At 36.5% G+C, this 14629-nt stretch overlaps 1 protein-coding gene across 1 annotated transcript in view; it reads left to right on the top strand.

The window, feature by feature from the left end:
• DSG3 (desmoglein 3) overlaps positions 1-14629 on the top strand; it is a 49766-nt gene that overhangs the window by 28863 nt on the left and 6274 nt on the right. The window contains exons 8-13 of the mRNA XM_044682885.1: positions 1546-1674; positions 2367-2552; positions 5020-5291; positions 10544-10683; positions 11397-11624; positions 13794-14107. Coding sequence (XP_044538820.1) covers positions 1546-1674; positions 2367-2552; positions 5020-5291; positions 10544-10683; positions 11397-11624; positions 13794-14107 — 1269 coding nt within the window. The remainder of the gene's footprint in view (positions 1-1545; positions 1675-2366; positions 2553-5019; positions 5292-10543; positions 10684-11396; positions 11625-13793; positions 14108-14629) is intronic.

Raw genomic sequence — 14629 nt, 5'->3', positions numbered from 1 at the left:
GAAGGTAGAATGATGTTCCTAATCATCTAACGAACCCAAATTAGCTAGCTTGGATGTGATTTTCTTTGGCAAAATAAAACCCTCCCAAGAGCAGGGACACAAGTCACCTGTATGCTCTACAAATTTGAAATATATGAGTGGAGGCATGAGAAAGCCTGGACATAAGAGAGGAAATATTGGACTGAGTAGGAATCTTCAGGTTACCAAAGGAGAGGAGAAATTTTTGAAGAAGAAAGAAAGATTTTCTTGGAATCCATTTTGAACCTTCCCTGCAATTTCAAATGGCATACCTCTAGTCTTCCACATCTGCTGTTCACTGCTACTTTCTTCTTCTTCTTCTTCTTCTTCTTCTTCTTCTTCTTCTTCTTCTTCTTCTTCTTCTTCTTTTGCCTGATTTTTCTAACTTTTTTGAATTTCTCTCCTGCCTCTTTCTATAGTAATCAACCTTCTTTATCACTCTCCTTTTCCTTCCTGAATCTCCTAGTTCTTTCTCTGCAATGGGTTCTGGAAATGGAGGAAAACAGTAAAAAATGAATGAAGTGGAAAATTAATTTCCTCCCTTCACCTTCAGGGGTGCAGCCCCCATTACCTTCTGCCCATTTCTACTCAAAGAATATCAACCTGTCATGGACTGCCTGCCACACTGTGGTCTATAAGGCACACAGGGCAACAAAGCTGCCTAGAGCCTGCCACTGGGGCATCCCATGAATTTATAACCATCACATCCCAGGCCACAAAAGGCAGCAATTAGATAGTTACCTACCAAACAACTTCTGCTCTGCTTTTCACAATGACTGACTGACTGGCAATATCCACAAGCCAACCACTAAATGTAGCCTAAAATTCATTTCTTTATGGAATTGAATATTCAGTCAATAAGAAATAAAGTAATTTTCAATAACATTTTTCAGTGGACCTGTGATTCACTGGTAGAGGAAGCTCCCAGCGAACGTGAGCCTCCCTTGACCAGTCTAGGTTGGTGCTTTCTCTGGAATTTACAATCTCAGAAATTTGTCAGGGAGCTTGAGAGGCTGTCATTTTTTCAGGGTTTCATAGCCAATATGTATCAGAAGCTATACTTGAACCTAGATTTCTTATGGGCTCCAAGGCCAGCTTGACACCCACTATGGCACTATTGTTTCTCCAGAGCACTTTTAGGGTGAATATACCCTATATCATATAGAGTATACCCTTTAGTGTGAATGCACCCTAAGGGAGCATTCCCATTGGTCCTTACACTTTTCACAAGGTACGCAGCTTCCATGTGCCTTGTAAGTAGAGCATCTCCACTTCAAAGAAGAAAAAAATCATATAAAATCTTTTGAGGAAGAGACTGATAATTCAGCCCTATTCTGCAATTCACATCTTTCCCTCACTGCAGTTTGTACAAAATCCCAGAGTGCAGCCTGTTATCAATAGTATTTTTCAGTGTTTGGCAGTATAATTCTTCCCTTTCAAAGAGTTCTTGATTTATACAAAAATGTTCTTATTATGGGTGTTCAAAGTTTGAATAAATTATTTTCTTTCATCTTTTATTAAACTTAGAAAAACAGCAAGTATAGCCTACTTGTAAGTGCTGCAGATCTTGATGGAGCTGGACAGGCCACTGAATGTGGGTGCCAGATTACAATCAAAGATGTCAATGATAATTTTCCAATTTTTAGAGAATCACAGGTATGTTTTTAATTTTAAACAAATTTATTTTAGATAGATACATAGATATATAGACAGATACATAGATTGATTGATTGATTGATTGATTGATTGATTGATATTCCTCCCTACTGAACCTGCAAGGTCAGATATTGCTAACCTTGTCTGAAACAATTCAAGGATACCCAACACAGTTTTGTAGCTTGGTGGTGCAGCAGATAAAGTGCTAGTCAGGAAGTCTCATCTTCCCAAGTTCAAATCTGAACTCAGATACCTACTAACTGTGTGACCCTGGGCAAGTCACTTTACTCTGCCTCAGTTGGTCTCATCTGTAAAATGAACTGGAGAAGGAAATGGCAAACCACTCTAGTGTCTTTGCCAAGAAAACCCCAAATAAGGTTACAAAGGATCCGATTTGACTGAAACAACTAAACAAAAATAACAGTGTCTTAAATTTAATGCATGGTTATGAATTGAAATTAATTCATCGATACCATAGTGATCACGGGTATGTACTGAGTGGGCTGGGAGTGCCGACACATCCTAGGGAAGTATTCCCATTGATCCTTACACTTTTCTCAAGGAGTGTACCTCAAACCATGTTCCCATTATAAGTAGAGCATCTCCACTTCGAAGAAGGGAAAATAGTATAAATTACTTTTAGAAAGAGATTGATCATTCAATCTTAATAAATTCTTCAACTCTCTTGTCAGTATTCAATAGAGATTAAAGAAAATACTCTTAGTTCTGAAGTGATCCGATTTCAAGTAACAGATCTGGATGAAGAGTTCACAGATAATTGGTATGCAGATTATTTCTTTACTTCCGGAAATGAAGGAAAATGGTTTGTAATAGAAACAGATAAAAAAACCAATGAAGGAGTCATGAAAATGGTTAAGGTAGGTTGCTTTGATTTAGTTTTTGTTGTTAATAGTCAGGGAGGGTTGGGGATGACCTGTGATTTCACTGGTATAGGGGATTACCAGTGAGGGGAATTCCACTATAGAGCAACAACTGTAATTTATACTCAAGAGAATTGTTTGAAAATGCTGAGAAATTAAGTGATTCATTCAGGGTCACAGAGCCATCATTTGTTAGCGGTGGGTCTTAAGCCCATATTTCCATCTTATAAAAAAATATTGAAATTAGATTCTTAGTGATGATAAGAGTTATGACCTTCACAACTAACATTAAAATTATAATCTTAATTAAAGCCACCACGTTTCTCCAATAAATTCAATTTTATATTTATTCAGTATTTGTATATATGCCTATATTTGTCAACATACATGTATGTTCCTTAATCACAAGAATCCAAAATAAAATTCATGTATTCATGTCACCCATCATGATTGTTTTGAAGTCCAATACTCAGGAATTTAAGTTAAATTTTGGATCATGAGATGGAATAATAGAGCAGTTCTTCCTTAAATGTCCCTCTAAATGGAATAGCTATGGCTAAAACAAAACCCAAATCAGAGCCTATCCCTGGAACAGGGAAATGTCTTAATTAAATCTCCTATCTCCTGTCTCCATACCTTTCTACTGATAGACCACTCAATCATTTCTTGAAAATAATCTTTTAAGGTTTTTGAAAATACAAGTGCAAGAAGGGTCTACCAAGAGAAAGGCACAGAGACAGGAGATAGAATATCAAATATGCTTCAGAACAGCAAATAAGCTAGCATGATCAGATGTTAGAGGGGAATAATATATAAGACTGGAAAGATAAGGAACCAGGTTGTGTGAAGTTTAAAAGCCAAATGGGAATTTTTAGCTATTCTAAAGGAAATAGGGAGTTATTGAAGTTTGGGAAGCAGTGGAGTGACATGATCAAACTTGTACATTAGGAAAATTATTTTGGCAATTATGTAGAGAATGGATTGGGGAAAAGACAAACTTGAAGCAAGGACATCAATTAAAAGATTACTTTTTTTAAAAGATCAAGTAGGAAGGGTTCAGGTGATAAGGTCCTTAACTACTCTAGTGCTTTTGTGAGTAAAGAAAAAGGATGGAAAGAGTAGTGACAAAATTTGACAACTATGTAACTGGAATGAGAGCGTGTGAAGAATTGAAGATGTCACTGAGGTTGGGAACTTCCATGGCTGGGATAAAGGTGGTATGGTCTACAGATAAGAAGTTCAGCAGAAGAATAGACTTAGGAAGAAAAGATAAGCTCTATTTTATACATATTGGGTTTGAGTTGGTTATTTGAAATCCAATTTGACTCACCCACCCACTAACACATAGGATCGTCTTGGCATATCTAGTCTGACCCACTTGTCTCCAATAAGTCTATTTTGAATACTGTATCACTTTCCATTTTGGCAATATAATCATAGGTCATCTCCCACCACTTAGGAGCTCTACGGCCATGGACAAATCACTTCATTTCTATTGGCTTCAATTTCCTCATCTGGAAAATGGAGCTAGTAAAACTTGCATTGCCAATTTTGCAGTGTTTGCAGAATCATAGGGTAGTAGAGCTAGAAGTGACCAGAGAGATAATCTAATTGATTTTGTAGAATTCAACTGACTTACCCAAGCTTGCATAGCTAAGAAATGACAAAATAAGATATCAATCCAGGTTTTCTGACAAGTTTAGTTTTCTTTGAGGGAGGCACTTTGAAAACCTTAAAGTGCTTATATATAAAAAGTATAAATTATTATTGTTACTTTCTTTGCATTCTCACATAAACATGGACAAAAATAAGAAGGATTGATGAGGTCTGTAAGACCTGGCAGTCTCTCCAAAGTCAATCAATCATGCAAATTCCTATGCTGATTAGTCACCCAACAATGTTACCAGGAGTGATAGGTGGTCTGCCCTTTGATTCCTGAATAAATACTCAATTGTCCTATAGGATCATCTCATGCTTATCACATCTAAAGATTTCTGAAGGTCCAGATAGAAGCATTTTATATATAGCCGGTGAGGAATCTGTGACTACTAAGAGGATAATTGTACAGCCTAAAAGAAAACCTCCTCTTTAAGCTTCAAAAGTTAGACTTGAGTATGAGGAAATTAGGAACTAATAGCTCCCTCTCTCTAATCTAAACTGTTCAATGAGCTCCTCATTTGGGTTGATATTCAAAGGGCATGGATCCATAGCATATAACCACAAAGTAATCTTATTCCCTTTCTATGACTGCATTGTCCAGTGGAAATAGAAAAGGACTTAGACCTAGTTTCAAGTCATGACTCAAACACTCAACTGTGTAACCACGGAAAAGCCCCTTCATATCTTTTAGCTCCATCATCTGAAAAATAAGAATAAATATACATAAAAATTCAAAGTTGTCTAGCTTAAGAGATGAGATATTATTGTTTGTGTAACACTTCCTTTTTTTAAAAAAATATTTCAGACTCTGGACTTTGAACAATTTCAAACAATGGAACTTGGTATAGCTGTTAGAAACAAGGCTCCATTTCACCAGTCAATTATCTCCCAGTATCGAATCCATTCAACTCCTGTTAGAGTTCAGATTATAAATGTAAAAGAGGGAATTGCATTCCACCCTACTTCAAAGACTTTTGAAGTACAGAAAGGCATAAGTTATAAAAAATTGATCAATTATGTTGTTGGAACATACCAAGCCATCGATGAAGATACTGGCAAAACTGCATCATTTGTCAGGTAAAACTCAACTTTCATGATTACAATTGTTATTCCTTTAAGCCAGTGATTCCCAAAGTGGGCGCCACCGCCCTCTGGTGGGTGCTGCAGTGATCCAGGAGGGCGGTGATGGCCACAGGTGCATTTTGGGGTGGTGATGGCATGTGACAGGGGGCGCTAAGTAATATTTTTTCTGGAAAGGGGGCAGTAGGCCAAAAAAGTTTGGGAACCACTGCTTTAAGCCATCTTAGCTTAAGATGGCATCACAAATGAATGCATGTCATCATTTTCAAAATAATCTATTTGAACTTAGGATCTTTCATAAACATGGTAAATGGAAATATGTGTTCATAAAACCCAATATAGTACCATATCTTATAGCTTAACAATAAGAAATGGCATAATTTTCTTCCAATAAATAGAGAAGTTCTCTGAAGTTCTTAGATCCCCATAATTTTAAAGTTTTTCTGAAAATATGAGGTATCATAAACAAAAACACAGTATAGCATTTACCCAATTATCTGATTGGATAAAAATCCTAATATAAATACAACTGTAATTTTTTAAAATGATGACAAATTTGAAAAAAATTAAAATAATCATTGGCAGCTTGGGAAACATTAAATAGTTTAGTCTTAATGAACACTTTTTCAATACAAATTTAGTTCATATCTAAAATATACAATATATAAAATAATATGTAAAATATAAACATTTTAATTATAAATTCTAAACTGAATATTTATAATCAGGCAACTTTCCAGGAAGGCAAATAAGAGAATACAGCCATAGATCTAGAACTTGAAGGAACTTTAACTGTTATGTGGGTCAACCTCCTCACTTTGTGGATAAGGAAATGATAGCCTGCTTTTAAAGTTTTTTAATAGATAAGCCTTAACGATTCCTAGATTTTATGCAAAAAAAAGATACTTTACAATGTTTTCCATAAACTTTATCAAACAAAATCATAGACTGAGTTCCTAAGAGATAAGAAATGACTACACTGGGGTAGAATTAATCAGTGGATTTATTAGAAGAGTGAAGAGGGCATTCATAGAAGACGAAAGTATACATGTGATAAAACAGGAGCAAGGGATATGGGGGAACAGAATAGACTAATTCTTTTGGAATAAAATGTCTCAACAGTTATTCCTCTGAAATCAGAAAGAAGAAAAAAAGTGGGGAAGAGAGAATAAATAATGGACATCTAGAGTTAGGATAAGTCATTAGATTTTATATGAAGATTATAGGAAATCAGTCTACCTTGTTGAATTTGTGTTATGATGAAAATGGTGTTGTACAGTGTGAAATAAAAATTTAAAGCCCTCTGAACTTGTAGTCAGAAGACCTAAGCTCAAGTCCTTGGCTTCTGTTGCATAGCCAAGGCAAGTCATTTTAATTATTTGAACCTCAGTCTTTTCATCTGTATGGTGGATTAAAGAGATTTTCTTGGTTTATCTCACCCATTTATTATAGGGATGGCGTCATATGACAGTGGAAAGCTCACTGCATTTAGAGTCAGAGAACCTAGGCTGCTAGATGGCACAGTACATAAAGAGCACCTGGCTTGGAGTTAGGAAGAACTGAGTTTAAATCCAATCTCAGACACTTACTAGCTGTGTGAGCCTGGAAAAGTCCCTTAACCTCTATTTTCCTCAGTTTCCTCAACTTGAAAATGGGAATAATAATAGCATCTCCCACTCAGCACTTAGCACAGTGCCTGGCTTATGATAGGTTGCTTAATAAGTACTTGTTTTCTTCCCCAATATCAGTCCTAGATCTGCCACTGTGGCCTTCGGCAAGACACTTGGGCAAGCCACTTATCTCTGAATCTCCAGTTGGAGGAATGGACTAAATGACCTGTACAGTCCCATCCAGCTCTAAATCCATGACTCTTCTTGAAATCATGTCATTAAATAGAGCAGCACTATTTAAGCATTAATAAAGAGAGGGGTAGGTAGAGAGATTAGGGCCCTAGGAGAATGTGAATTCCTTATGATTCCCCCTTATCCCTTATGATTTTCCTTAAAAATCAAATAAATTCTATATTCTTCTTCTGCAATAAAATAGTCAACCCCCTCCTGACAATTATCTTGAATTAGTCCTCCTCCCATCCACCTTAAACAGGCCTTAGTTGTGTACAATACAAATGTTTAAAGATATTAACATGAATTTTACTTCTTTGTGATACAGGATTTACTGATTTCAGCCATGTGTTTTCCCTATGCTTATTACAAAGTAGACCATAAAAGGGGAAAAATTCTTTCAATTAATTAATGATGTTGATTAATTTTATTAGCATATATACAATTTATTAGCATATTATGTGCCAGATACTATGTTAATACAAAGAAGGAAACAGATTTTGTTTTCATGGAGCTTACATTTCACTGCAAGAGACATATATACGCATATACAGAATAAATACAAAATCATTACAAGGTTTTTACATATATATTATTTTACAGATTTTACATATACAGAATAAGTACAAGTTAATATATACACACATATAAAATATATATAAGGATATATATAAAATATATGTTATATATACACACATATAAAAAAGTTCATATATAAGTATATATACATACATTTAAATATAAAGATATACAGATATACACATACAAGTACAGAATAAATACAAAATCAATACAAGGAAGCTTATATGTATGTATATACAGAATATTATTTTATAGAATTATATATATAATAAATACAAAATCAATACATGGTAGTTAAATACTAGATCAGTACGAAGGATGCTTACGTATAGTTGAGGGAATCAGAACTTTTAGAAGGTGGTTCTAGAGCTGCCTCTTGAAAAAAGGAAAGAATCTGAGGCAATGTTGGAAGGGGGTATATTTTAAATAAGGAGAATAGTCAGAAAGACCCAAGTTCAAATCTGGTTTCAGACACTTACTAGCTATGTGACTCTGGGTAAGTCACTTAACTCCTATTTTCCTCACTGGGGACACACTGGAGAGAGAAATGGCAAATCATTTCAATATCCTTGCCAAGAAAACCTCATGGGCTTTTCAAGGTGTCAATTATGACTGAACAACAATGAGGGCACAGAAATAGCAGATGGAGTACCATGGCTAAGGAACAGTGTGATCTTGATTGGATTATAGAGTTCAGGAAGTGGTTATTGTTGTTCGGATGTTTCAATCCTGTCTGACTCTTCCTGACCCAATTTCAGGTTTTCTTAGTAAAAATACTAGAGTGGTTTGCCCTTTCTTCTTCAATTCATTTTATAGATGAGATAACTGAAGCAAATAGGGTTAAGTGACAGGGTCACATAGTTCATAAGGGTCTTGAGGCCAGATTTGAGTTCAGGAAGATGATTCTTCCTGATGAGCCAGACCCAGCAGGAAATGGAGTAATGTCTAATGAGGCAGCTTGGGTCTGAATGAGAAGGGTTTTAAAAGTTAAACAGAGGAATTTAGGTTTTATCCTCATGTCACCAGGTAGCTATGTGAGTTTATTGACTTTCAGATCAATGCTTAAGAAAATCACTTTAGTAGCTTTGAAAAAGATAGATTAGAGTAGGCAGAGACCTGAATAAGGAAGACCAATCAGGAGAGCACTACAATAGTCTAGAGTCTAAACAAAAGATGATGAGGGACTGAATGTGCTGGGTATGAGTAGAGAGGATGAAGTCGAGATAGAGACAGTGATGTTTGGCAGCTGATTAGATATATGGAGGGATGGAGCATGAGATGTCAAGGCTTACCTTAAGGTTATGAGCGTGGGTGTCAAGGCTAATGCTAAGTTAGGAACTTAAAGAAGGTGAAAGGATGGAGGGAGATGCCCTTGACAGAAAGAGAGAAGTTTGGAAAGAGTGAGTTTGGGAGAAAAGAAAATTAATTCTGTTTTGGATGTGTTGAGGCTGAGATTTCTCCTGGCCATCTTGTTTGAAATGACCAAAAAGTTATTTGTGATTGAGGACTGAAGCTCAGGAGAGAAAAAGAAAAGAAAACGGGGATTGGATAGAGAGATCTTTGAATTATCTGCATAGAAATGATCATTAAACCCATAGGGACTTAGGAGGTGAGAGAAAGGAGAGAGACAAAAGGAGGAGAGGGAGAGAGGTACAGACAGATAAAGGAAAGACATGAGAAGGGGAGGAGAAAGGAAGAGACAGAGAAGAGACAAAGACAGGAGAGCATCAAACAAAGAGGGAGACAAAGAGATACTGAGGAGGAGAGGAGGGAAAGAGAAGCAAAAAGAAGAGGAAGGAAAAAGAAAGGGGAGAGAGACAGAAAGAGAATGAGAGAGGGGGGAAGAAGGGGAGGGAAGGAGGCACTGGCAACTTTGGAGGGGAAAATTTCAATTGAGTGATGTGTTCAGAAGCCAGATTGCAAAGGGTTGAGGAGTGAATAAGAGGAGAGGAAGTAGAGAAAACTGGAATAAAATTTTCCTAGAAATTTGACTAAAAAGGAAGGGGAAGTTTAGTAAAATAGCTTGAAGACACAACAAGGTATAGTGAAGGTTTTTGTTTCAGGATGAGGGATTGAAGGCAGTACTGAGGGAATCACTAGCTAGAGAGTGGTTCAAGATGAGAGAAAGAAAGAACGACTGAGAAGGTAGCAGATCTTCATGAAAATAACAGTATCATTTGATAACATGATCTCGCATAGATCTAATTAATGATTTAAGTTATTTCATTTTGGAAATGTTCCAACAAAACAAATCTTTCCTTTTGAAAGCCAATATTTTAGCTACAATGATACCATCAAACAAAATGACTGCTTTTTAAAAACATTTTGCTCTTTCCAATGTGAATGGGTCAAGATCATCATACCCCTCATTAAACCCACATTTAAATTATGTGGCTGATCACTATTCCAAATAGAATTCATTGACATAAAGAAGAAAATCAGGAAACTAGGTCTTGATAGATATTTAAAGATTGTAAAATTGTTTTTCTCAAATAATTTTATAAAATAGCTTTGTTTCAGCTCAATTTTCTTTTCCCTTGGTTCAGATTCTTGTTCATGATATTACAACAAATAAAGTTTCTTTTCATTTATATCACTATAGTCATTATACATTACTATTTTCCTGGCTCTACTTAGTTCACTCTGTATCCATTCAAATTTGTCCATGCTTCTCTGAATTCTTTAAACTTCTGCTGCCTTTCTAAAATGTTAATGTTCCATAGTCAATGTAAAATTATTGGTTTATTCCACTGATGATATGTGGTATTTTATAATTGCAAGAATTTTCATGGATTGTTTTTTGTTTGTTCGTTTTGTCAAAAATAGATATGAATTGGGGCGTAATGATGGTGGTTTCTTAGCCATTGATTCAAAAACTGCTCAAATTAAATTTATCAGAAACCTTAATCGAGACTCAACATTCATAGTCAATAAAACAATCACAGCTGAGATTCTGGCAATAGATGGTAAGAAAAAATATTTCAATTACTTTTCAAAATATCAGTATAATTTACTTAAAATGAAAGATTTAGAAAACCAGACCAGAAAAGGATCTGGTTCTAAAAGTGAGTTAAATAAACAAATAATGTTTCTTTTCCACATGCTTCAAATACTATGATCCCAGGTTTTAGAGCAAAAAACTGTCCTAAAAATAAAATATTAAATCCATTTTCCTGAGCTATACTATGGTGAGCCTAGAACCATTTTTAGGAGTATTCTATTTGCAGTGAATTCATCAGAGACCTCCTTCATGAGAGGCAGCACGGCACTTTGGGAAGAGTAGAGGCTTTAGAAACAGAGGTGCTGGTTTTAAACCATACTTTGGATACATACTGTGCAAATATGAACAAGTGACAATATTTCAATTTTTCTCATCTGTAAAATGAAAGGGTTGGACTAGATTGGCTTCTCAGGTCCCTTCCAGCTCTAAATCTACAATCCAATGGTCAGCTTGCAGATCTTTCCATCAAAAAATGCTAAAATAATATACAATATGTTCATATGAAGTGCCCAGCTAGGAGAATATATCAAATCAGTCTGATTTAAGCTTGAAAATATTTTACAATTTTAATATGTACTAGTAAAACTTGTCATGGCCAGTAGTCTCAATGAGGATGTGCCTGTGTGTACTAACAGCTGCTTTTTACATTCCTTTAATTTCACAATATTATTGTTACAGATAACACAGGAAAAACATCAACGGGTACCATAATTGTTAGAGTGCCAAATTTCGATGAAAATTGTCCTCAGGTTATCACTGACAGGGTAACAGTTTGTCGTACATCTGGATCAGTTATTGTCACAGCCAAACCTCTACAAAACCATCCAGACACTGGACCTTTCACATTTTCCCTAGTTGAACAGCCCATGAGGACCCCAGTCATGTGGAGTGTTACAACAATAAATGGTGAGTAAAATGAATTTCCTTTTTAAATTTTACTTAATTTTTTTCAGTTAACAAGCATTTAGTTTCTCTTCCTCTCAGCTCTTCACTCCAAATTAAATGAAAAAAAAAAAATACAACTTTTGTAACAAATAGACATAGTCAAGCAAAACCAATTTCTATATTGACACTATCCAAAAATATCTACCTCATTCTGCATCTTGAATCCATCACCATTCTGTCAGGAGGTGGCTAGCATGATCATCAACAGTGCTTGAAATGGTGGTTGGGTCATTGCATTGACCAGAGTTTTTAAATCATTCAAGGTTGTTTGTCTTTATTATTGTAGCATTTGTTTTCCTGGTTTTATTTGTTTCACTTCATCAATTCAATTATATAAACTCTAGCTCCAAAAAGAGATGATTTTAGTGTGAGATTTGAGATTTAGTGCCACCCTAAGCTGAAAGTTCTGTGACCAATATCCAGGCCATCAAAATAAACAATTTAAAAAATATTTGAAAAATAAAAATAAACTTACTAAGATATTAGGAGGGCTACCACTCATTGGAGAAAAATAAAAATTAAGTTCTACTTTAATCTTACAATGTCATATCAGTTACAATCCTGCAGGCAATCCCCAAAAGGTCCAGATGATTAAAGAATGAATAGATCATTTCAATTTTTTCTTAGATTTCCCAAACACAACTCTGTTCTTCTGAAAGTTTAGTTGAAGTAGTTAGGGGCTGGGGAAAAGAGGGCAGAAAGTGAAGCTATACTGCTTCCTTTTACTCTAGCATCTTTACTAGACTCTAGATCATTTTAATCCAAATAATACCATGAAGACTATAAAGCTTTCCAAGATTTTATTAATATGGATACTCCCTCCACATCCTGGGACTATCTCATAAAAATATGATGACAGGTTTTTTTTTAAACCCTTACCTTCTTCCTTGAGCCAATACAGTGTATTGGCTACAAGGCAGAAGAGTGGTAAGGGCTAGGCAATGGGGGTTAAGTGACTTGCCCAGGGTCACACAGTTGGGAAGTGTCTGAAGTCAGATTTGAACCCAGGACCTCCCATCTCTAAGCCTGGCTCTCAATCCACTGAGCCACGCAGGTGCCCCTGATGACATTTTTAAGACAGGAGTATGACAGGACTAGCACCTCTGGTGTGAGGGCTCTCTGAGCCCTTTTCAGGACTGCTCATTAACCTTTGATGTCTACCTTTCACCCAACTCTCCCCTGTGACTCTGAGAAGCTGTAGCATGTGCAGCTACACAGTAAAATCCTCTTGGCAGGAAGGCTAAAAGGTAACCTACATGTCTCAAACCCATCAGCGATTTAGAAGGATACCTACCCAAAAATGTGAAGGCTTCCTCTGGCAGAATTGGTGAATGAGAACAATTTGTTCCACGGGCCATGGAGGCAGCTAAAATGGGCATTCTGGAGCATCTAGAGCTTGGTTGGATATCAAAGATGCCACGATTATCCACCACATCTCAGGTCATCATCTGTAGTCTTGACTTTTGTCCTGCCACTAGACTTTGATGATTCTGGAAGAGAGAGTGAGATTGATGGCTTTGTGTAATTCTGCCTCATGTGAATCCAATTCATGAGCAAATGTCGCCTCATGATGTCCTTGGTCCTCTTCAAAAATAAAGGACGTGGGGGCAGCTGGGTAGCTCAGTGGATTGAGAGCCAGGCCTAGAGACAGGAGGTCCTAGGTTCAAATCCGGCCTCAAACACTTTCCAGTTGTGTGACCCTAGGCAAGTCACTTGACCCCCATTGCCCACCCTTACCACTCTTCCACCTATAAGTCAATACACAGAAGTTAAGGGTTTAAAAAAAAAGAAAAAGAAAAAAAAATAAAGGACGAACTACAACTGTCATATTATGAGTTTCTGTGAACAACAATAACAACAAAATCATAACCTAAGAGCCAATTCCCTGGTGCTTATGATGACGAACTTGAATGGTCTCCAGTCTCCAGTCTGTCATGGGGCTAGAATTCTGAGGCTAACTCTTTAGGATCCTTAAGAGTTGGCATGCCACTAATATAGCCTTGAGGAACAAGGCAAGGGAGGAAGACTTTACAAGAGTAACAACTAGCTTAGCCTTCCTGAATATTACAATAAGACAATTTAAAATTTGTAATAACTATCATTATCTCCCACTGCTTTGTTTCTCTATAGCTACCTCTGCAAAACTGGAAACTCAGCAAACACTGTCTTCTGGAACCCAATCACTCTCTCTCCTAGTTACAGACAGGCAAGGTATGAGTTGTGAAATACCAGAGACTCTGGAATTACGGACCTGTGACTGTGATGAGAACCAAAGGTGTGTCAGTGTGCTTCCTTTCCCAGATGGGAACAGGCAAAAAGGGAGATCCTCAGTAAGCCTTGGACCGGCCGCCATTGGTCTGCTCTTTCTTGGGCTTTTGATGTTGTTGTGTGAGTATTACATTCCATTGTTCTATTCTAGTTCTAACATGAAAAGTCAGTTTGGGGTATTTTCAAACTTGCCAAATGGAGAGGCTCATTTTGGAAACATTATCCTGAAGGCAATATTTTTAGACTTTAGTGCTTGTCCCCCTTGGGTTACCTGTGAACATGGGGTGACTGCTACAACCTTCTTGCACATAGAATATATTTAACAGTAGCAAACAAAAAAATCTAATGCCCATTTCAGTGGGGAGAAACATATTCATTCTCCATTACAGGAAATCACTGGGAGGAAATAGCCTATTAGGAAGATTTTGATGGTGTGTGGTTTGTCATTTGACAATAGGGTTTATCTTTTGGGTCTCAAAGTAAATGATACAGTTTACCCATGTAGGCGATAATGCTAGATGGTGTAGCTTCTGGTAGCAAAAAGAACACTGGATTTGGAGGAAAACCTGGATTCAATTCCTGACTCATGCACTCACTAGTTGTATGACCCTGATGGGAAAGAAGGAAAGAAAGAAAGAAAGAAAGAAAGAAAGAAAGAAAGAAAGAAAGAAAGAAAGAAAGAAAGAAAGAAAGAAAGA

This window comes from Gracilinanus agilis, chromosome 1 (genome assembly GCF_016433145.1).
Source record: "Gracilinanus agilis isolate LMUSP501 chromosome 1, AgileGrace, whole genome shotgun sequence".
Lineage (NCBI taxonomy): Eukaryota > Metazoa > Chordata > Mammalia > Didelphimorphia > Didelphidae > Gracilinanus > Gracilinanus agilis.
The sequence above is the reverse complement of the archived record's forward strand: the minus strand, read 5'-3'. Positions and strand labels throughout refer to the sequence as shown.